Raw genomic sequence first — 23,620 nt, 5'->3', positions numbered from 1 at the left:
TACACACCTATTGCCTGGCCCACTCAGCCCACAGAACACGGTAGAGAGTTACTACAACCTCAAAAGGAATGCACTATTTTAAATAGACACTGCCCCCATGCATTTCCTGTTAAGACCAGGGTTTCTCAATCTCAGTACTAACATCATTTTGGGCCGAATAATTCTTTGTTGCAGGAGACTGTCCTGTTCATTCATAGGATATTTCTCAGCATCTCTGGCCTCTACCCACTACATGCCAGTGACACCACCACTCCTCAAGTTGTGAAAGCCAAAAATGTCTCCAGACACCAACAAATATATCCTGGCAAACAAAATTATCCCTAGTTGAGAAGCACTGGTTTAGACTAGAAATGCTCCTTCCCTACCATCCTGGCTTAAACAAAAGGATGACAGTAACAATAAAGCAGCTCAGGAACGTGGGTATGCTTTAACCTGAAGTCAATCATATCCTTCCCCAAGTCCTCCTCAAAAACCACTTTGGGAGAGGGGTTTTAGGAGTCCTCACATAATGACTTTCAATTATTTCAGTAATTGAACATTTCTACACTAACTCTTTAAGAAAAAAACCCAAAGAATGCCTCCATTTCCACCAGATGGGCATAGCTGACATATGACCACAATTTTAACAACAGCAAAGATCACTGGTGGTATTGAGGGTCTCCTGTCCAAATGATCAAAGAACCCTGATAATAAACATGGCTAAGAGAGGCCAATATGTTTAAATACTGTATAACAGGAAAGTTATTCCAGTACAATTTAGTCTAATAATTAAAATCATCTTCTTACTTAAACAATATCCTCACTGTCACTTTCATCAAAAAGATTAAGCATTGTTTGTTTATCTGCTGCAAGCTAAATGAAACCAGCTGTACCAATGAACCAGACTCTAATGTCTGCATTCTTCCTCTAAAGGACGTCAGGGCTGAATCTGCAATTTGAGTAGGATTTAGGGTTTAAAAATAAAATAAAATTAGCAGATGTTGGTGGGTGGGCTATTATCCTCCCTGGACTAGGTAAGGATATATATTTTCAAACTTTCACCTATACACAGATCTGAAGGAACACAGATTGGAAAATCCCACATAGTGAACTGCATTTACTCTGTTGGCTTTTCTTCCCTCAGTTTCTCCTGTTATACATTGTAATGCTGTATTTTGTTCATTAAATTATAAAACTAACAATGATTGTATTATACTGTGATGTTATTTTCATTGATTAAATAGTGTGGTTACAGGCTTGATCTTTGAAGTGAGCTGTAATAATAAGCTTTGGTCGAAGAGCCCAAAGTCTAAAAGAAGTCAGAGCAGACCTAATGGGAAACAGAGTGGGCCTCGGGAGCATCCTACAGCAGAGCTTGTAAAATATAATCAGACTAGTGTCTCTTTGTAGAAAGCTCCCATTTGTGGGCAGGTAACCTCTCAGGACTCTGAAGTCCACATGACAGTCTAGGTGTCAGCACTTAAGATTGCAGCTTCAATGAACCAGGAGTCCAGTGTTTTCCATCTGGGGATTACTGACTTCTAGAATTCTTCAAACTCCTTCTGATAGTGTTTCAATGAAGTTGACCTTCAGTGCAAGCAGTAAGAACTACATCTTTAATCTCACATATTGTGAAAAGGTGGTTAACTGCTGCTGCCTTTCTTCTTGCGCTGTTGCTTGTTTTAATTAATAGCATTTCTTCCCCTCTATTTCTCCTGGGGTTTTGAAGAGCTCTTTGAACTGTATTTAGTATATTTCAGTCTTGGTTTGGTGTAGTCTCTCAATTTATAGGGTCGTTTAATTCAAGTTCAATTATTCAGCACAAACTGGCAGGATGAAATGCTAAAAGAAGATTGGCACTTTGAATCACATAAATCTCATGTTACATAAAGTGAGCAAATTCCTTCATTGTTCTCATTGACCTCTGAGATAACAATTTATGGCTGGCACAAACCAGTGTGGGTAGGCTTTTCTTTGGCAGACTCCTACAGAAGTAACGCTTTGGCATCTTCACCTGAACAGAAACTGAACATAAGCAGAGAAAGTGACCAGAGATCAGAATCATCTGTGGGACAACTTAGTCTGAATACTCCAATTCTAGAAGCAGAACAAAAAGCTAGCTGTTTTTCCTCTAAATGGCATGTGAAGTCTGAGAAAATCAAAAGCAGCTATAGACTCGCAGAGCCCCTAGATTCAGTAGGAAAGAAAGGAGAGGACCCTGCCCCAGGGAGAGCAAAGACTCATACCCACTCACTACTTGAGGCAGGATGCAGAACCTGGGGGACTCAGGTGTGACCTACCAGCAGATCAAAGTACATTGAGGAGAATATGGGTCCCACTATGTCTCAACTTTGGGTCTTGAGGTTGTGAGAGGTAGTAGCTCTTATTTTCAACAACCAGGTATTCATGGGTGCCCTTGCATAAGCAAACCACCAATCCTCCCAGATCATATTGCTTAAAGCCAATTCCACTTCAATACTCAAACAAAACACTTTTGCTTAACCAAAACTACCACAATAATCAAAGTGAATCTGTTTACTTTTAGTTTAAGGCCCTCAAAGTTCAACAAATTTAGTGAAGAGTCTGATAACCAATAAGTGAAAATCTCACTATATTTGCTTGGGGGGAAGGAGCAAGCCCCAAAAGGGAACAGTGCCAAGGATTCCACAAAGACACATAGTGATGAGGGAAGCTTGATTTAAAAGCACACAAGGATGTGGCTTCTAAACTCAAGCAGTGGCCACTGGAGAGAAAACATTTAAAATACTTTAGTCGACATCATCCTCTCTTCATTCCTTTTGAAACCCCACACCATTTTACCTGGATGTTTTTGTTTTACGGTTTTTTTTTGTTTTTTTTTTTTAGACAGAGTCTCGCTCTGTCACCCAGGCTGGAGTGCAATGGCACAATCTCAACTCACCGCAACCTCTGCCTCCCGGGTTCAAGCGACTCTCATGCCTCAGCCTTCCGAGTAGCTGGGATTGTAAGTGCATGCCACCACACCCAGCTGATTTTTCTATTTTTAGTAGAGACAGGGTTTCACCATGTTGGCCAGGCTGGTCTCAAACTCCTGGCCTCAGGTGATCCACCCGCCTTGCCCTTGCAAAGTGCTGGGATAGCAGCCACGAGCCACTGTGTACCTGGGCCTTTCTCACTACATTCTAGCTTATATAGAATATAGTATTGATACATCTTCATTTATATAGAATTACTTATGTATTTGTGCCATCTCCCTTCAAGATTAAGTTTCCCAAGGGCAGAATCCTCATCTGAGTCACCTTTTTTACCGACAGCATAAAAAAGGCATAATTATAAACAATATAATGAATATTCATCACTAGTTGAATAAGTTCAAAAAATATTAACACATCTCTGAATATACGGAAGTCCTTGGTAAACTGAGAGGTAAAAAGATGATTTTAAGGTGCTGAATTAAAGACATTTTAAAATGCCATATATTTTAATTTTCCAAAGTATTATACAATGCATAATTTTTTAATCCTATATTAAATGCTACAGGAATTTAGACGAGAGAACATAATCAGAAAACCAAACCAGAAGAGAGATCAGCAGTCAGCAGTCAGAAGTAATGATAACTGCCACCCCCCATCTAAACATAAAAACAGTGAGAGAGAGAGAGAGAGAGAGACAAAGAGACAGTGAAAGACAAAGACAGAGAGGGACAGAGAAGAAATCTGGAGCACACTGATCAAAAAACAAAAACTTTGTATTGAAATATGAGAATGTGGTAAGTTCAAAGCTTTTTCTTAAAAGCATATTTGTGAGTTTTGTCTCTTGATGTGAACAGGGTCAACCAGCCATTTGCTAGAAGCCAAGCTCATTACAAAGCAGACTGCCTGTATAGGAATCTCAGTTAACTTCTCTCCAGTGTATGTGTTCCTACATGGATAAGAGATCCAAAAGAATCAAGAATAATTAAAAACAATTTCTATTCCTCCTCAAGCTTCTAAACTATGCTTAACAGCAACTACTCCACAATCAAGAATTACACACACCCACTGGGCATGGTTGCTTGTGTCTGTAATCCCAACATTTTGGGAAGCCAAGGTGGGTGGATCACTTTAGTTCAGGAGTTCCAGACCAGTCTCGGCAACATGGCAAAACCCCGTCTCTACCAAAAAAAAAACAAAAATTAGCTGGGTGTGGTGGCACGTGCCTGTAGTCCCAGCTACTCAGGGGTGCTGAGGCAGGAAAATCGCTTGAGCCTGGGCGGCAGAGGTTGCAGTGAGCCAAGATTGCATGCACCACCGCACTCCAGCCTGGGCAACACAGTGAGACCCTGTCTCAAACAAACAAAAAAAAAAAAGAATTACACAAAACTCTTGATGGGGCAAATAAATATCCTTTGTTTGTATTGTTTTAAAAAGAACCAATAGGTAAAGGATGAATAACATATATTACAGGCAAAAAAAGAACAACACTGTCATGAATGCAATACCAAGTTAGTGAGGTTTGACACTAGTAAGTGTTATAGATTGAACTGTTCAAAAAGGTATGTTGAAGTTCTAACCCCAAGCACCTCAGAATGCATTTTTTTTTGAAATGAGTCCTTTATGGAGGCAATCAAATCAAAATGAGGTCATTAGCGTGGACCTTAATCAAATATAACTCATGTCCTGACAGAAAGGGAAAACTTGGACACAGACACAGACACACACACACACACACACACACACACACACACACACTGGGAGAATGCCATGTGGAGAAGGCAACAAGACGGGTGATGTACCTGCAAGCCAGGAATGCCCAAAATTGCCAGCACACCACCAGAAGCCAGGAGTGAGGCATGGAACAGATTCTCCCTAACAATCCTCAGAAGGAACCTACTCTGCAGACACCTTGATTTCAGACTTCTAGCCTCTAGAACTGAGAAAGTACATGTAGTTTAAGCCACCCAGATTGTGGGACATTGTTATTGCAAGCCCTAGCAAACTAATACAATGAAGCTTATGGTAAAATCCAAACATGACACCTGTAAACCAACACATATGTGTAAAATGCTCACAAACTGAAAATCACAAGTATCTCTACAAATGCCAGACAGCTTCACTGCAAGATAATGAGAGCTGTTCTCGGGGAGGATGCAAAAGATTATGTTTAAAGATGGCAGTTGGGATACAGACATTTATGAGAGAATGGTGAGGAGTATTGGAACAGGGATCCCAACAATTAGTTGGCTATTTAAATTATATAGCACTATAGGGACACACCAAACTTAGCTCTCAAGTCCTGCTATATGACATGTAGCTGTTATTCTTCAGCCTGACTTAGCCACCTTAATGGAAGCAAAGCCAGGCAGCCTGTCATCTCTTAAAGCAGGTGAATAGGCAATAGCTTTCATCTCCACCTGGAGGAAATGAAGTACTACATGTGACCAGGAGGCTTGAAACTGCTCAAGAAATGCTAACAAGGTAAATTAATACCCACTAGAGTGAAAACTATTAACCGTCCAGAACCATCTTTCTCAAAGATTATAGGTACTTTTAAAGTCTTTATTTTATTCAGGCATAATAAATGAAAAATTCTTCAACTATCTCCAAGATTTCAAAATAAATCTTCAAGTTAAAAATTTAATAGAGTTATTAACACATCTGGAGATCAGCTGAGCACATCTTCAATGGGTAGAAACTTCCAAGTGTTTGGTTTGTTTTCTTATAAAGAAATAGTGTTTGCTTTTATTTGAGTCATAATTAAAACAAGTCAGAGTACATGTGAGAACTATTTGGAATATTCAAAGAAGATCACATCTTTCCAAGGTCTTGCACTACAGAAGCAGTAATGGTGTACTGATTAGGAAAAGAATAGCTTCAAGCCACCAGATGGGAATGAGCTAAACAAGCTTTGCACTAACTACCTGTGTGAACATAGGCAAGATGCTAAACCTTTCTAAGCACTAAGATTCCTGACTGTTAAATGAAGATGACAATAATGTGACCCACCTCATATGGCATTGTGAGGAGTAAATGAGACAAAGGGATGTACTATATTGTACACAAAAAAATTGCTTAATAAAGACTAGTTATCATGCTATTGACACTAAATTTAGTACAAGTAATTTTTATATGGTAAAGTACTGCTATTTTTCTTTAGGCAAGAATATTAAAATGTGGGACACAACCCCTGTTAAAATTAACTCAATCATTTAGACCATTACTTTGACATTCCAAAATTCTCAAGCAATATGGTTATTAAGAGTCCTCTGGATTTTGTTTTTTATCCCTTATCAAGTTGACTTCATTCAAATTTTCTTAAAAAAATACTTTTTAAATAATTCCAACTTTCATTTTAGATTACGGGGCTACATGTACAGGTTTATTATATTAGTATACTGCAAGATTCTGAGGTATGGGATATGAATGATCCTGTCATGCAGGTAGTAAGTATAGTACCCAGAAGTTTTTCAACCCTCTTCCCCCTTCCTCAGCAACCCCACTCAGCAGTCTCCAGTGTCTGTTGTTCCCAACTTATGTCCAAGTGTACCCAATGTTTAGCTCCCACTTATAAGTGAAAACATGCAATATTTGGTTTTCTGTTCCTGTGTTAATTCACTTAGGATAATGGCCTCCAGCTGCATCCATGATGCTGCAAAGAACACGATTTCATTCTTTTTAATGGCTGTGTAATATTCCGTGGTGTATATGTGCCACATTTTTTTTATCCAGTTCACTACTGATGGGCATGTAGGTTGACTCCACGGCTTTGCTATTGTGAATAGTGCTGTAATTAACATAAAAATGCATGTGTCTTTTTGGTAGAACAATTTCGTTTCTTTTGGATATATACCCAGTAATGAGACTGCCGGGATGAATGACAGTTCCTGTTTTAAGTTCTTTGAGAAATCTCCGGCCGGGCGCGGTGGCTCACGCTTGTAATCCCAGCACTTTGGGAGGCCAAGGCGGGCGGATCACGAGGTCAGGAGATCGAGACCACGGTGAAACCCCATCTCTACTAAAAATACAAAAAAATTAGCCGGGTGTGGTGGCGGGCGCCTGTAGTCTCAGCTACTCGGAGAGGCTGAGGCAAGAGAATGGCGTGAACCCGGGAGGCAGAGCTCGCAGTGAGCCGAGATCGCGCCACTGTGCTCCAGCCTGGGTGACAGAGCGAGACTCCGTCTCCAAAAAAAAAAAAAAGAAAAAAGAGAAATCTCCAAACTGATTTCCACAGTGGCTGAACTAATTTACATTCTCACCAGCAGTGTATAAGCATTCCCTTTTCTACACAGCCTTCCCAGCACCTGTTTTTGACTTTTAATAATAGCCATTCTAACTGATGTGAGATGGTATCTCATGGTTTTGATTTGTATTTTTCTGATGATTAGTGATGTGGAGCATTTCTTCATGTTTGTTGGCCACTTGAATGTCTTCTTTTGAGAAGTATCTGCTTCTGTTCATGTATTTTGCTCACTTTTTATGGAGTTATTTGGTTATTTCTTGTTAAATTGTGTAAGCTCCTCAGAGATTCTAGATATCAGATCTTTGTCAGATATACGGTTTCTGAATATTTTCTCCCATTCTGTTTACTCTTTATTTTGCTGTGCAGAAACTCTTCAATTAGGTCCCACTTATCAATTTTGGCTTTTGTTGCAATTGCTTTTGTGAACTTAGTCATAAATCATTTCCAAAGGCCGACACTCGGACGATGTTTCCTAAATTTTCTTCTAGGATTCTTACAGTTTTGAGGTCTTACATTTAAATCTTCAATCCATCTTGAGTTAATTTTTATATATGGTGAAAGGGAGGGATCCACTTTCATTCTCCTGCATATGGACAGCCATCTATACAAGAAACATTTATTAAATAGGGACTCCTTTTCCCATCACTTATTCTTGTTAACTTTGTCAAAGATCAGGTGGCTGTAGGTGTGTGGCTGTATTTCTGGGTTCTCTATTCTGTTCCTTTGGTCTATGTGTCTATTTTTGTACTAGTATCATGCTGTTTCGGTTACTGTAGCCTTATAATATAGTTTGAATTCAGGTAGTGTGATGCCTCTGTCTTGGTTCTTTTTCCCTTAGGAATGCTTTGGATATTCAAGCTCTTCGATTCCATATGAATGTTAGAATATGTTTTTCTAATTCTGTGAAAAACAACATTGGTAGTTTGATACGAATAGCACTGCATCAATAGATTGCTTTGGGCAGCATGGCCATTTTAACAATATTGATTCTTCCAATCCAAAAGCATGAAATGTTTTTCCATTTGTTTGTGTCATCTATGATTTCTTTCAGCAATGTTTTGTAGTACTCCTTGCAGAGATCTTTCACCTCCTTGGTTAGACATTTTCCTAGGCCTTTTAATTTTTTGTAGCTATTGTAAATGAAATTGCATTCTTGATTTAATTCTCAGCTTGAATGCTGCTGGTGTATAGAAATAATGCTGGATTTTATACATTGGTTTATATTCTGAAACTGTACTGAAGTCATTCATCAATTCCAGGAGCTTTTTGGCAGAGTCTTTAGACTCTATATAGAATCATATTGTCAGCAAAGATGGATAATTTCACTTGTTTTCTTATTTGGATGCCTTTTATTTCTTTCTCTTGCCTGATTGCTCTGGCTAGGACTTCTGGTACTATGTTTTAATAGGAGGGGCGAGAGCGGGTATCCTTGTCTTTTTCCAGTTCTGTAGGGGAATGCTTCCAGCTGTTGTCAGTTCAGTATGATGTTAGCTGTGGGTTTGTCATACGTGGCTCTTATTATTTTGAACTATGTTCCTTCAATGCCTAGCTTATTGAGGGTCTTTATCATGAAGAGATGTTGGATTTTATCAAAGGCTTTGTATGATCAAATGGTTTTTGTTCTTAATTCTGTTATGTGGTGAAGCACATGTCAATACATTTGTGAATTCTGAACCAACCTTGCATCCCAGGAATGAAGCCTTCTTGATTGTGGTGAATTATCTTTTTGATGTGCTGCTGGATTTGGTATGCTGGTATTTTGTTTAGGATTTTTGTTCATCAGGCATACTGGCTTGTAGTTTTCTGTTTTCATTGTTTCTTTCCTAGTTGTTCATATCAGGATGATGCTGGCTTCATCATCCTCGATGATAGGGCGGTGTCCATCTTCCTGGATTTTTTGCAATAGTTTCAGTAGAATTGATACCATCTCTTCTCTGTACTTCTGGTAGAACTTGGCTATGAATAGATCTAGTCCTGGGCTTTTTTTGGTTGGTAGGTTTTTATTACTAATTCAATTGTGGAACTTGGTATTGGTCTGTTCAGAGTTTCCATTTCTTCCTGATTCAATATTGGGAGGTTATGTGTTCCAGAAATTTACCAATTTCCTCTAGATTTTCTACTTTGTATACATAGAGTTGTTCCTAATAGTCTCTGAAAGTCTTTTGTATTTCCATGGGATCAGCTGTAATGTCACCTTTGTCATTTCTGATTGTGCTAATTTGGATCTTCTCTCTTCCTTTAGTTAGTGTTCTATTGATCTTTATCCTTTCAAAGAACCAACTTTTGGTTTCATTTATTTTCAATATATTTTTAGGTCTCAATTCCAGTCAGTTCAGCACTGATTTTAGTTATGTTTTTTCTTCTTCTGGCTTTGGGGTTAGGTTGTTCTTGTTTTTCTAGTTCCTCTAGGTGTGATGTTAGTTAATTTAAGATCTTTCCAATTTTTTTAGGTAGCCATTTAGTACTGTAAACCTTCCTCTTAACACTGTTTTTCCTGTATCCCAAGGATTTTGGTATGATTTGTCTCTGTTGTCATTTACGTCTAAGAATTTTTTGACTTCTGCTTTAATTGTTTAATCAAAAGTTATTCAGGAGGAAGCTGTTTAATTTCCATGTAATTGCAAAGTTTGGGGAAATCCTCTTGGCATTGATTACTATTTTTATTCCACTGTGGTCTAAGAGTATGGATGGTATGACTTTGATTTTTTTTTTTATTTATTGAGACTTGCTTTATGACTGAGCATGTGGTCATCTGTCCTAAATGCAAATGAGAAGAATGTATATTCTGTGGTTGATGAGTGGAATATTCTGTAGCTGCCTATTAGGTCCACTTGGTCAGGGGTAGAATTTAATTCCAGAATTTCCTTGTTGGTTTTCTGCCTTGATGATCTGTCTAATGCTGTCAGTGTGTTGTGGAAGCCCCCACTATTATTGTGTGGCTAAGTTCTTTTGTAGGTCTACAAGTAATTGTTTCAGGAATCTGGTTGTTCCAATGTTCCATGCATATATATTTAGGACAGTTAGGTCTTCTTGTTGAATTGAACACTTTATCATTATGTAACGCCCTTCTTTCTCTTTTTTTATTGTTGTTGGCTTAAAGTCTGTTTTATCTGATATAAAAATAGTGACCCCTGCTCTTGTTTGCTTTCCATTTGAGTGACAGATCTTTCTCCAACCCTTTACTTTGAGCCTACCTGTGTAATCACATGTGAGATGGGTCTCCTGAAAACAGCAGAGAGATAGGTCTTGTTTTTTTTTTCCTTAATCCAACTTACAATTCTGTGCCCTTTAAAAGTGTGAGGTTTAGTCAGTTTATATTCAAAGTTAATATTGATACACAGCATTTTAAGCCTATCATGAAGTTGTTACTTGGTTGCATTATAGTTTCTATTGCGTAGTGCCTTTACAGAATCTGTGGGCCATGTACTTACATGTGTTTTTGTGGTAGCGGGTATTGTTCTTACATTTCCATGTTTAGAACACCCTTAAGGATCTCTTGTAAGGCTGATCTAGTGGTAAGAAATTCCCTTAGCACTTGCTTGTCTGGAAAACATTTTATTTCTCCTTTGCTTATGAGGCTTATCTTGGTGGGATATGAAATTCTTGGCTGAGATTTATTATCTTTAAGAATGATGAAAACAGGCCCCCGAACTCTCCTGGCTTGAAAGGTTTCTGCTGAGAAATCCACTGTTAGCTTAATGGTGTTCCCTTTGTATGTGATCTTGCTTTTTTCTTTGTAACATTTTTTCTTTAGCATTGACCTTAGACATCCTGGTGAGTATGTCTTGGTGATGTTCATTTTAATATAGTATCTCCCAGATGTTCTCCAGATTTTTTGAATCTGGATATCCACCTCTCTAGCAAGATTAGGTGATTTTTCTGGGATTATTCCCTCAACTATGTTTTCCAGGTTGTTTACCTTTTCTCTGTCTCACTTAGGAATGCCAATAATTTGTAGGTTTGATCACTTTACATTATCCCATATTTCTCAAAGATTTTGTTCATTTAAAAAAATGTTATTTTTGTCTGGGTTAAAAAGATTGGTCTTCAAGCTCTGAAATTATTTCTTCCACTTGGTCTACGATACTGAAGCTTTCAACTGTTTTCTTCTTTTTTCTTTTTTTTTTTTTTGGAGACAGTCTCACTCTGTTGCCCAGGCTGGAGTGCAGTGGTGTGATCTCAGTTCACTGCAACCTCCACCTCCCAGGTTCAAGCTATTCTCACGCCTCAGCCTCTGGAGTAGCTGAGATTACAGGCATGCGCCACTACACTCAGCTAATTTCTCTGTTTTTAGTAGAGATGGGGTTTCATCATGTTGACCAGGCTGGTTTCAAACTCCTGACCTCAGATGATCCACTCGCCTTGGCCTCCCAAAGTGCTGGGATGTACAAGTGTGAGCCACCGCGTCCTGCCTCAATTGTATTGAAATTCCTTAAGTGAGCTTTTCAATTCTAGAAACGCTGACTGATTTCCTTTTAAGATGTTATATCTCTTTCTTCATTTCCTGGATTGATTTAGAAGTTTCTTTGTGTAGATTTTGAATCATGTCTTTGATCTCACTAAGCTTCCTCGTAATCCATGCTTTGAATTATTTATCTGTCATTTCCAAGTTTCCATTTTGGTCAGGAATTATTGCTGGAGAGTTAGTGTGATCCTTCAGTGGTGCCATGACATTCAGATTTTTCACAACAACAAAATTCTTGTGCTGGTTCCTTCTCATCTGGAGATGTTGGCACTATAATTTTTGTAATTATTTTTGTACAGATTGGATTTTTTCTTTTTCTTTCTTTCTCTGTAACATTATTGTTCTTTTTTTTTTCTTTCCCTTTCCCTTCTCCCCACTCCCTCTGTGTTGTGACTGCAGAGAATGCTGGGTAGGATCTTTTGGCTTTGCTTCTATAGCCCTATGCATTTCTATCAGCAGCTTTTACATATGGCTGTTCGGTTTGACCTACAGCCAGTAGACGGCACTTACCTGTAAGAACCTACTGCAGCCAATGTGCCTGGATATATACTCGATCCTTATTTATGGGGAGATGCTCGCTGTTGCCTTAGGCAATGGGCTGATCTGTGCAGCCCATAGTGTTCTGAGTTCCCTTCTCAGTCCTGGGGGCAGGAGGCAAGATGGTCATCCCCTGATGATAGGCACAAGCACCAGCACTGATGGAGAATCCAGTGGAAAGCCACCAAGCACCCAGAGTGTGCCTAAGCATGAAGCTGGGAAACATCCTTAGCCCCAAGTCTCTTCAGAGGAAGTGGAGGCAGCCTAAACTCCCAATCCAGGAGTGTAAGTGCTCCAGATCCCTGGAGATTTGCCGAGGCATAGAGGAGAGAGGACCTTGCTACACCAGAGTTTTTGTGTAGAAAGGGGTTGGGCAGCTTAGGCTGCCATTCCAGGTGAACCGGTGCTCCAGATGCCTGGAGATCTGCCTGGGTGTGGAGCAGAGAAAGAAAGCCCAGCTGCACCATGGTCTCTGCACAGGAAGGGTGAGTGACTCAGGATGCTGAACGAAGTGAGCAGGTGCTCTAACTGCCTGAATGTAAAGCAGAAAGGGCCCCTCCTGCACCTGGATGTCTGCAAAGGAAGGGTGGGGCAACTGAGGCTGCCAATCCAGATGAGGTGAGCAGGTGCTTTGAATGCCTGGAGATCTGACTGGGCATGGAGTGAAGAGGGCTCCACTATACCAGGATCTCTGGACAGAAGGGGTGGGGCAGCTCAAGATGTAGAACCAGGCAAGCAGGTGGTCCAAATGCCTGGAGATCTGCCTGGGTGTGGAATGAAGAGGGCTCCCTGCACCATTTTTTGCAAACTTTTTTTACAACTCTCAAAATTAATACCATTACTTTTGACTTCACAGTATTTTTGCCTTACATATCTTTCTTGATAAGGAATATTTCATCTTCTAAACTTAAGAAACATGAACAAACAGGTATAAGACCACACTCCTGAAAGTCCTAAGGTTATCTAAATTAGCACATAATCAAAATTTCCAACTATGTCTTTGGAATGTCCTTCAGAGAATTTTTCTCTTCTACATCTTCTTATTTAATTACTTAAGTCACAATATCCCAATCTAGCTGGGTGCAGTGGTTCACGCCTGTAATCCCAACAGTTTGGGTGGCCGAGGCCAGAGGATCACTTAAGCCCAGGAGTTTAAAACCAGCCTGGGCAACACAGGAAAATTCCATTTCTGCAAAAGAGTTTTTAAAACAAAATAGCCAGACATGATGGCATGTGCTTGTAGTCCCAGTTACTCAGGAGGCTAAGGCAAGAGGACTGTTTGAGCCCAGGAGGTTGAGGCTGCAATGAGCCATTATCAGGCCGCTGTACTCCAGCCTGGGCAACAGGGCGAAATGCTGTCTCAGAAAAAAAAGTCCTATCTTCTATAAAGATTTTGAAAAGAGATAACAGGGATGGTATAGAAAATTATCTTGCAACATCATTTGGTAAAGTTATAAAGGTAAAACAAAGCTTGTGACTTCTGTGGTTGTTGCAGAGATTGCATTAAGTTATCTACAACTACATGTCACTAAATACAGTAACTCTCTGTCCTTAATCGATAAGGGAGAGTAAGGAGGTCAATCAGAAACACATGAGGACAAGCTTTTCAAGAATCCAAATCTGTGCCCTGACCCCCAGAGAGCAATGGAGAGAAAGAAGAAAAGGAGGAGAGAGTTGTTTCTCGATATGAAAATATACGCAGCATGATGCCAAAGCAGACAGGAAGAAAGAAAAAGAAAAGTTTGCTGTTTTGTTTAATTAAGAGACTTCTGAAAGATGGAGTAAAAGCTTAACTTAAAAAGACCCCAAGAATGGCCAATATATTTGGCATTGTCAAATCAATACTCCTATTCCCAACACTAAATCTCTATGAGAAATTAATCACATAATTCACCTGGAAATGAATTCTCATTAGATGGTTCCAACTCCTTTGAAAGAGAAAGCAGTGTTGTGGGGAGGGGCGTTAAACAGAAAAATAAATTGAACAGTCTGAAAAACTGTTTACTAGCAGGGTACACCAATTCCAATGAGTTTTACACACTTGCCAAAAAAAAGAAAAGGGCACTCTGAGGGAGGAAAATCTATTGTATATTAAATAATAATTATTTAAATAAAATGCTATTTAGTAATAAGAGGGCAGATACACTGTACATGTGAAATATTCCAAAAATAATGAACTTACTTGCTTTTCCCTTTGTATACTGTAGCATAAGATCCTTCCCCTAGTTTTTCCAGCTTTTCATATGAGTCAGCTTTTCCAAATTTGGGACTTGTTGGCTAAAAATGAAGCACAGGGTAAACAAAACAGATTGTATCAAATTAATTAACAACAAATACCCTGATTTTGCTAAGAATGTACAGATTCTCTGTCACTTTTTAAATAACTGTTTTTTCTGGCGTACATGTTTATTTTTCAAAACAACATAATAAACAGGGTACGAAACTCAAAAAAATGCAAAAAAACACAATAGAATGAAATTATTCCCATAAGCTAACCAGGGAACCACTGTTAATATTTTGATATGTGTTCTTCCAGTGCTATCTGTAAGCTGATGATTGCTTTCTTACATAAATGAAATTGCACTATATCTACTGTTTTTTAACCTGCCCCTCCCTTTTTTTACTCAATCAATTATGAACACTTTACATGTTATTATACAATCTTCTAAATTAGGAGCTGGCAAACTGTGGCCCATGGGTCAAATCCAGCCCACCACCTGTTTTTGGATATCCCATAAGTTTAGAATAGTTTTTACCTTTCTTAATGGTTGAAGGAAACAAAGCAAAACAAGAATAAAGTTTCATGATATGTGAAAATAATATGAAAATCAAATTTTAGTGTTCTTAAGTTTTACTGAAGCACAGTCATGGTCATTCACTTGTATATTGTTTCATGGTTTTCAAAATACAACAGAGCTGTAGTTCCAGTACAGATCATATGGCTGACAAAGCTGAAAATATTTACTGTATCCCGTTGTAAATCATGATGGTATAATATTCAGTTATATAAAGGTACTCTTCTGATACCTTTTAGTGATAATTCAAACAGATAATCAGAAGATGTATCACTCAGGTATCACTAATACAAAATGGAACTCTCTTATACATACATAAATCAATCCTTAAGGTATAGCTGCCACAAAATAACTCTTAAGACAGGTCACATCCCAACAGGACCAAAAAAAATGCTAAGAGGGAGTGACCTCATCAATCTTTTTGTACTCAACTCCCACCCCAACTTTAACTATGGAGCAAGAAAAGGGGAGTGTTGTCCTCCATGGTGGAGAAGCATTCACCTTCTATTTCAATAAGAAACGATCTATTATTATACTGTTGCTATTATATAAAAGGGTAATACCAAAGCATATTAGAAAATGATAATTATATAAGGAATGAAAAATATCTTATTAAAGAGATTTATTCCAATATAAATATATATATAATTCATTAAAAGTTGCTAATATTTGTGGTACTTTATAAATAACCAACTTTAGAAGTTTAGAACTTGTATTCTTCAAGTTGGGCTTGAACACTGCTTTTGAGTATACTCCTGTACCACATATCAAAAAACACACAACATGTGGGCAATGATTCTGACTCCCACTATTTATTGGGATTTTATGTGGCCAGTTGAATACATGTTTCTTACTTTCTTCCCACCCAAAATACCCCATCATGACTTAAAAGTTATTTTTCAAAAACAATAAATCAGAATTAGAAGCAGAAAACAAAAAAGAGTGCCAATATCTAACCAGAAATTTTGAAGAATTCTGAAAGAAGGTAATCAGAATAAAAACTTCAGAGAAAAGCCTGACCATGTAGGGGAAGACTATTAAATAAAAGAAGCAAGAACCTCTAGGTGAACATGAGACTAATCAACACATAAACAGTTGAGACTGCAGTGTCCTCCCAAGCAAGCTGCAGAGGCATCTGCACAGGAGAAGGCTTAGAGTGTGGTATCTGAGCAGAGCAAGGACTCAAGTAGCCAATACCCAGAGAAAAAGCAATGTCTCCCCATCCCCCAAGCTGTAATCCCTTTCACACAATCAGTAGAGACAATTTACAGAAAATAAAATAAGCTGACAGTGATTCTCAAGTACAAATATGAGTATACAACCAAAAATCACAAATCGTTTTAGGAAAAGCAACATCCTGAAAGAGAAGGATAAAATTCAGTGGGCAGATAAGCTAAAACCTTGGAAGGCAAGTTAACATTGCAAAGGTAAGGATAACTTTAAATAGGCTGGGCACGGTGGCTCACACCTGTAATCCCAGCACTTTGGGGGGCAGAGGCAGGCGGATCACGAGGTCAAGATATCGAGACCATCCTGGCCAACATAGTGAAACCCCATCTCTACTAAAAATACAAAAATTAGCTGGGTGTGGTGGCGTACGTCTGTAGTCCCAGCTACTCGGGAGGCTGAGGCAGGAGAATTGCTTGAACCCCAGAGACTAAAAAAGTAATAAGCTCAATGGCTAAACAGAACTCTCCCAGAAAACTTCAGGGAGAGGTTGCATCTAAATAGAAAAATTATTCAGCAAGCATATTGTCACAGATTGTAATAGCTGCAAAAAGACAGTTAAGCAATATTTTCAAAATTAAAAGGAAAAATAATTTTGCATAATTAATACTATACCCAAGACAGTCCCTCAAGTGAAACATGGAAACACAACAATTTTACTACCCACAGAAAAAAAATCTAGATATAAAATTATCTCAATATAAGATGTAGTTGGAGTGATGGGGGAAAAGGCAAGGAACAGTAGGAAAGGAGAAATAAAAGCACACTGAGCTTTCTTGAATAAATGAGAATATATTGCAGATACAGATTGAAACACCAAATGCATATGTTTTAGGATGTTTCTTAACCTTTAAAAGGAATCAGTAAATTGATATAAATAAGGTATACAAATCCCAAACAAATTGGGGAGAGGGGAATGGGAAAAAAATGCAATGAAAGAGGAAGAGGGTAAGGAGTGAGAGGTTAGAGGAAGAGGCATATTCAATAAGAAAGCATGCAAAGTAAAATTTTATAAAATAAGAATAAAGTTAAATCCAAACATATCAATGATTACAATAAACATAAATGAATCAATTTCCCCTATTAAAGGAAAAGCTCTCAGATTAAAAAATAAAAAAAAACAAAGAAAATCTAGCAATATGCTATTAAGAAGAGGTTAAAAAAGAGTAAATCTGAAAATAAAGGAGTAAGGGGAAAATATAGCCCAGTAAGCATTTTTAAAAATAATACCTATAGTAGTATTGACAGCAGACAAAACAGAATTTACAAAACAATAAATAGATTAAATTAATATCTCCCATAAAAAATGAATGTTAAAAATCCACCAAGAAGTCTAATAAACTAGTAAACTAGTAAAGGCCAAATAACATAGTTTTGAAATGTATCAAACAACTGTTGGTAGCAATAAAGTGAGAAAGAAGTGATAATGAAAGACAAGCACACACTACTAATTGACAGAGCAAGCAAGTAACTAATAATTAAGGGATATATGGGGCTCAAATATTAGAAACAGTGGCTTAATTAATATACATATTCAAATATTTATATTCTTTCAAGCACACATCTAAAATTCACCAAAAAATGATCATAGATTAGGTCACAAAGATGATCTCAATATTGAAACCTGCAAAAACATTTCAAGTTGCTTTTTCTGAGCATAATGTAATTAAATTAGAAATTAAGACTATAATTAACAACATTGTACTGTATTTGGGATTCCTGCTAAATGAGTAGATTTTAGCTGTTCTTGCCACAACAACAAAAAATGGGTACTATATGAGATGACAGATATGTTAATTTGCTTCACTATAGTAATCATTTTACTATCTATATGTATCCCATAACACCACGCTATATAGGTTAGAATCCCTAATCCAAAAACCTTAAAACCAAAATGTTCCAAAAATCTGAAACTTTTTGAACATCAGCATGATGCCACAAGTGGAAAATTCCACACCCGACCTCATGTGATAGGTGCACAAAATTATTTAAAATATTGTATAAAATTACATTCAGGCTATGCATATAAGCTATATATGAAACATAAGTGAGTTTCATGTTTAGACTTGGGGTCCCCTTCCTAAGATATCTCATGTATATTCCAGAATCCAAAAAAATCTTTTTTTTTTTTTTTTTGAGAGGAGTCTCGCTCTGTCGCCCAGGCTGGAGTGCAGTGGCGCAATCTCGGCTCACTGCAAGCTCCGCCTCCCGGGTTCATGCCATTCTCCTGCCTCAGCCTCTCCGAGTAGCTGGGACTACAGGTGCCCGCCACCACGCCCGGCCAATTTTTTTGTATTTTTAGTAGAGACAGGGTTTCACCATGGTCTCGATCTCCTGACCTCGTGATCCGCCCCCCTCGGCCTCCCAAAGTGCTGGGATTACAAGCGTGAGCCACCGTGCCCGGCCCCAAAAAAATCTTAAAGCCAAAATACCTCCGTACCAAGCATTTCAGATAGGGGATACTCAATCTTTGTATCTTAAATATATACAATAAATTTTTTTTTGAAATAAAAAAATTAAAGCTGAATAGTTCAACAACATGAGTTTAAAAAAATCAAAACTTAAAATTCATAAATATATGACAATGAGAGCATGACCATTTAAGACCTATGGCATGCAGCCGAATCAATACATAAAAGAAAATTTAAATATATGCATATAATAGAAAACAATAAAGCAGTATGATTTAGACTTTTAATGGCAGCTAGAAAAGAAGCAACAAAGAACACGGTAGGAAGAGATTAATAAAGACAAAAAAAGATATTTGTAAAATATAAGACAAAAGTATAATAAACATGATTAATAAAACCAAATGCTATTTGTAAAGACCATTAAAATAGAGAATTATCTGGAAAGTCTCATTAAAAAGAGAACTAAATAAACACTGGAAATACAACGAGAACATAACTCAGTTTAAGAACGAATGTTTTTGTTTTCGTTAATTAACCTGGAATACCATGAACAGCTTTATACCAAAATATTCAAAATTTAGTACATACTTTCTAGAAAAAATTAATTACCCAAATTCACTTAAGCAAAATACAAAAACTAAGACACAATAAACAGAATAAATTTAAAGAATTAATCTTAAAAATACAATCTTCTAAGGGCAACTTCTACTAAAATTTAAGAAACAGATATACTAAGTTGTATGAAGCAGATAGCATAAAAATATAAAATACTTCTAACTAGCAAAACCCCATTACCAAAATTAACTAATTAAACAAAAGGCCAAGTATCGCAAACATAGGAACAAAAATTCTAAGAAATATTTTAAAAATTAATTTCTGCAAACGTGCTACAAGAATAGTACACCATGGCCAAATGAGATTTATTTCATGAATTCAAAAATGGTTCAACCTCAAAAAAATTACTAATATATTTCACTACATAAGAGAAAAATCTGGAAAAACAATTTTTAAAATTCAGTATACTGTGTATCAGAAATAAAATGAAAAAATTATGTAACCTAGTAACAAAGGAAAGTGTCCAAATTCAATTATTATTTTTATAGAAACCTGTAACAAACCTCATATTAAATGGTAAAATATTTGATCCATTACTTTTAAATGCAAGAACAAGACAGGAAACCACCTAACTTCCACTATTTGGCAGTTATTAACAAGCATTTGTGCTTTAGATACTAATCTCTTCCATAAAATAGTAACCTATTATGTTAATCCTTACAATAACAAATATATCTGTAAATATGTCCAAATGTTAGGGGCTTAAAATTAATGCCACAGAGATTGTTGAAAACAGGTACTTATTAAAATTTTCTACTACCCAATTCACCTGTAAATATCCTAAAGGCTCAATGGTTGAAGTCAACCCACTACACAATAAACCTCCATGAGGTTGTTTCCTCATTCTGTGTAATGAAAAAGAACTTAATTTATGTGTGGAACTAAACAGATTTTTGCAAAATCTAAAGTCAGATCTTTCCAGGTGTATACAGCACAAGGTAGCCTAAAGCTGTGCAGACTGAGGAGATATTATCAGGCAACTACTCTTACTCATCATTAATGCTAATAAAAAGAGAAGAAACAAGTTCATCTCTGAGAGTCTCAACTATTAATCCAGGCTATCTCTAGACAGTGGCACCTTCAATGTAAGAATGACTGTGGCAAATGCTGAGAGAACTGCTGGAAAATTAGTAAGTGCTACAAGAAAGCTTCCAGAGTCAAGTACTCAATCTGCACAGCTGGACATAATAGTAACCCATTTCCTGACCAAGCATTCAATGTGGGGTCAATTCCTCCTCAAGCTCCATGATTACTAATTTTATAATGAAATATAGACCAAAAATAGAATTCCTGCCTTCACAAAATCAGAGCTCCTAGAGCTACATAACACTGTCGGCATCATTTACTCTAATATAAATATATAAAAATGAAAACCTCCCAGAAACACCGATTTGCCCAAGACCATACACTGAATTTCAATTAAATATTTTTTCTTAAAGTCATCTAAGTAATCTGCTCCCATTTAGCACTCAGTATGCAAAAACAAAACTAGCAGCACAAATTTTGCTAGCACTCAGTATGAGAAAACAAAACTAGCAACACAAATTAACAGTGTTTAAAGAAAAAATCCAAACCAAATAACAAGGGTTTATTTTATACATATGTATGGATTGCTAGAGGTGTCATAACAAAACATCACATACTTGGTGGCTTCAACAACAAAAATTTATTTGTTCACAGTTTTGGAAGCTAGAAGTCCAAGATCAAGGTTTTGGCAGGGTTTGTTTCTCCTGAGTCCTCTCTCCTTGGCTTGCAGATGGCCACCTTCTCATGTGTCCTCACATGGCCTTCCCTCTGGCTGATGGGATCCCTGGTGTCTCTACACTTCTTGCAAGGACACCAGTCATATTATATTAGGGTCACACCCAATGACCTAATTTTAATTTAGTCACCTCTTTAAAAATCTTACCTTCAAACACGGTTACCTATTAAGGTACTAGGGGCTGGGACTTCAACATATGAATTTTAAGGGAACACCATTCAGCCCATAACACACATACACACACTCTTTCTCTCTCTCTCTCTCTACATATATATACACATACATACACATATATATGTATATATATATGAAGGACAAAGATATTTCAAAAATTAATATAGAAAGGAACGGAGGGAGGAGAAGGGAGGAGAGGCTGTAAAATTTTTTTTTAGGAATTTTAACTTGGTTCCATGTAATTTAAACTATGATTACAATGATGAGCTCTTTAAGCATTACATTCACTTAGGACCACCTATTTTTTTCTTCAAGAAATTTGTAAGATACAAACCATGTGTTGAGTTAAATCAAGTAAAATTTAATGGAAAATTACATTCAAAGTCGCCTGACTAGTCCTGTGTGGGTTATGTTCTCATGCATTTTTCATCACCAGGAAACAGCTTGTGAATGTCACACTTTACCATCACCCTCCTGAGCCCAAGTTTTAAATAGAAATTTAAAAACCTATATTAAACTTCAGTATAAAATGATCTTCAATGGGGAAAATATTGTGTTCACAGTTCCACTCTAAATTATTTAAAATCAGAATGAGAGGTCTGTGTGTTTGCTTTTGTGCTCCTTTAAGAATGAATGCAATCTAAGTTAAAGAAAAACACACCAGTGGAAAATTATCTTTTCATTCTTATTAGGAGATAAACTGCTAATGACTACTTAGAGTAAGTATAAGACACAGTCACCACTTGGCAAGAGAATAGGAAGCCAAAATTTTCTCTTTCTGGAAAGGCACAAATAATTTTCTAAAAATGATATATTCACTCTACATAGATAGCTTTGTATAAAAGAGTTAATTGTTTTTAAGACATAGACCACATTAAACTTACTACTTGAAAAAACTGAACTGAGGAAATTAGAAAAACAAAAAAATTTTTAATAAAAACAATCTCCATTCATTCACAAGAAAGATTTAGTAAAGGAAGATGCTAATGGTACAAAGTAGTCTATCTAATTAACTGGATTTGGATGCATTAACTGCTATGGTTGTATTCTATATTCTGTTAACACTACAATGGCAGAAAATTAATACTTTGCCACATTTTGTGGTAAAACAGTATTATTTGCCCTGTGAAACTGATAGGTAGACATTGTGGAAATACACTGTAACTTACAAATCAATCATGCTGACTCCATAGGAAGAATCAAAGGCATGTAATTCTCTTTAAAACTTTTCCTAGTCTACAAAAGAATAGGCCTATGGAATAGGACGCATCTAAGAGACAGTCTCCGCTTTGAGAGTTAGATTCTTATAAAGTGAGTCTCCTATTTTAAGTATGCAGAAATGGTCTGATCTGTAATTACTGTATACATAAATAAGGAATCCAAATGCCAAATAAAGAGGTCAATAATAAAATTCTTCCTACCAAATGAGTAAAAAAAAAAAAAGAAGAATTCAGAAGGATTTTTGTTTATAACTAAAGTGGAGGCCTTTGTCTTTTTTTCCTTGCAACTTTATTAAATCATCACATTTAAATAAAGATGCTGGATCAAACCAAGGTGTAGTCAACCTTAAACATTATCTTTGGCTTTTTGATGTCAGGTGTGTGGATAGATGAGAAGCAGCTTTATGGGACAACTATTCTCTGCTTATCGCTTCCCTACTTAGAGTGTAGGCTTGAGATACCACTTTAGAGACGCGGAAATACAGAGGGCTAATCAGCAATTTCTAACAGACACTAACTACATAGACGTGAAATTTAATGAGATGATGTTAACACTTTTTTTAAAAACCTAATAAAAGTATAGAGAACCGTCAATTATCTGGGCCAAAGGAGGGGAACACTGACATGGATAATGAAAAGTGCACGTAATGTTCTGGCTGGACAATGTTTGTCACCCTGCCATAAAGGTGTTCTTAAGCCTTGACAGCTCTAGTTCATTGTCTGTGTAATAATAATAACAACAACTAGCTAATATCAACTGATTATGTACCAGGCCTTAAGCTAATCATTTTATATGTATTACATAAACTTAATCTCTATAATACCACCATGAGGTTGGTTCTATTACTATCCCCATTTGAACATGAATAATTTATAGACTGGAAAAATAAAGTAACTCATCTAAAATCCTATAGTTACTGGCAGAACTAGAATTCAAACCAAGATTATCAGAATTGAGAATGATTTTCTTTGTTACTTTTACACTGGTGGAATATTCCCACAGAGTCCTAAATCTCACCCACATGGAGGAAATATTAAACATACTTTGGTCTGTCTTCTATTGAAACCTCACTCGCAGAAGCAAGGATGGGTGTCTGAACTGCAATTTTTATAAACTTCATGAGTATACTTCAGTGTTCACTGTAACGATACCCTGATATCCAGTAAGAATGTCCATAGCTTCATACTGACATCATTGAAAATTGATTTTAACCCTCACACATAACCCTTTGCTTAAC

General features: G+C 37.0%; 1 protein-coding gene across 4 annotated transcripts in view; it reads right to left on the bottom strand.

The window, feature by feature from the left end:
• Positions 1-23,620, bottom strand: part of CDK14 (cyclin dependent kinase 14) — a 600,472-nt gene that overhangs the window by 435,773 nt on the left and 141,079 nt on the right. For all 4 annotated transcript variants that reach the window (XM_030822052.1, XM_003252399.4, XM_004089552.3 and 1 more), the window contains one exon: positions 14,361-14,455. In XM_030822052.1, the coding sequence (XP_030677912.1) occupies positions 14,361-14,455 (95 nt within the window). The remainder of the gene's footprint in view (positions 1-14,360; positions 14,456-23,620) is intronic.

Source organism: Nomascus leucogenys, chromosome 11, assembly GCF_006542625.1.
Source record: "Nomascus leucogenys isolate Asia chromosome 11, Asia_NLE_v1, whole genome shotgun sequence".
Taxonomy (NCBI): Eukaryota; Metazoa; Chordata; class Mammalia; order Primates; family Hylobatidae; genus Nomascus; species Nomascus leucogenys.
Note: the sequence above shows the minus strand (reverse complement) of the source record. Positions and strands in the feature narration are given on the sequence as shown.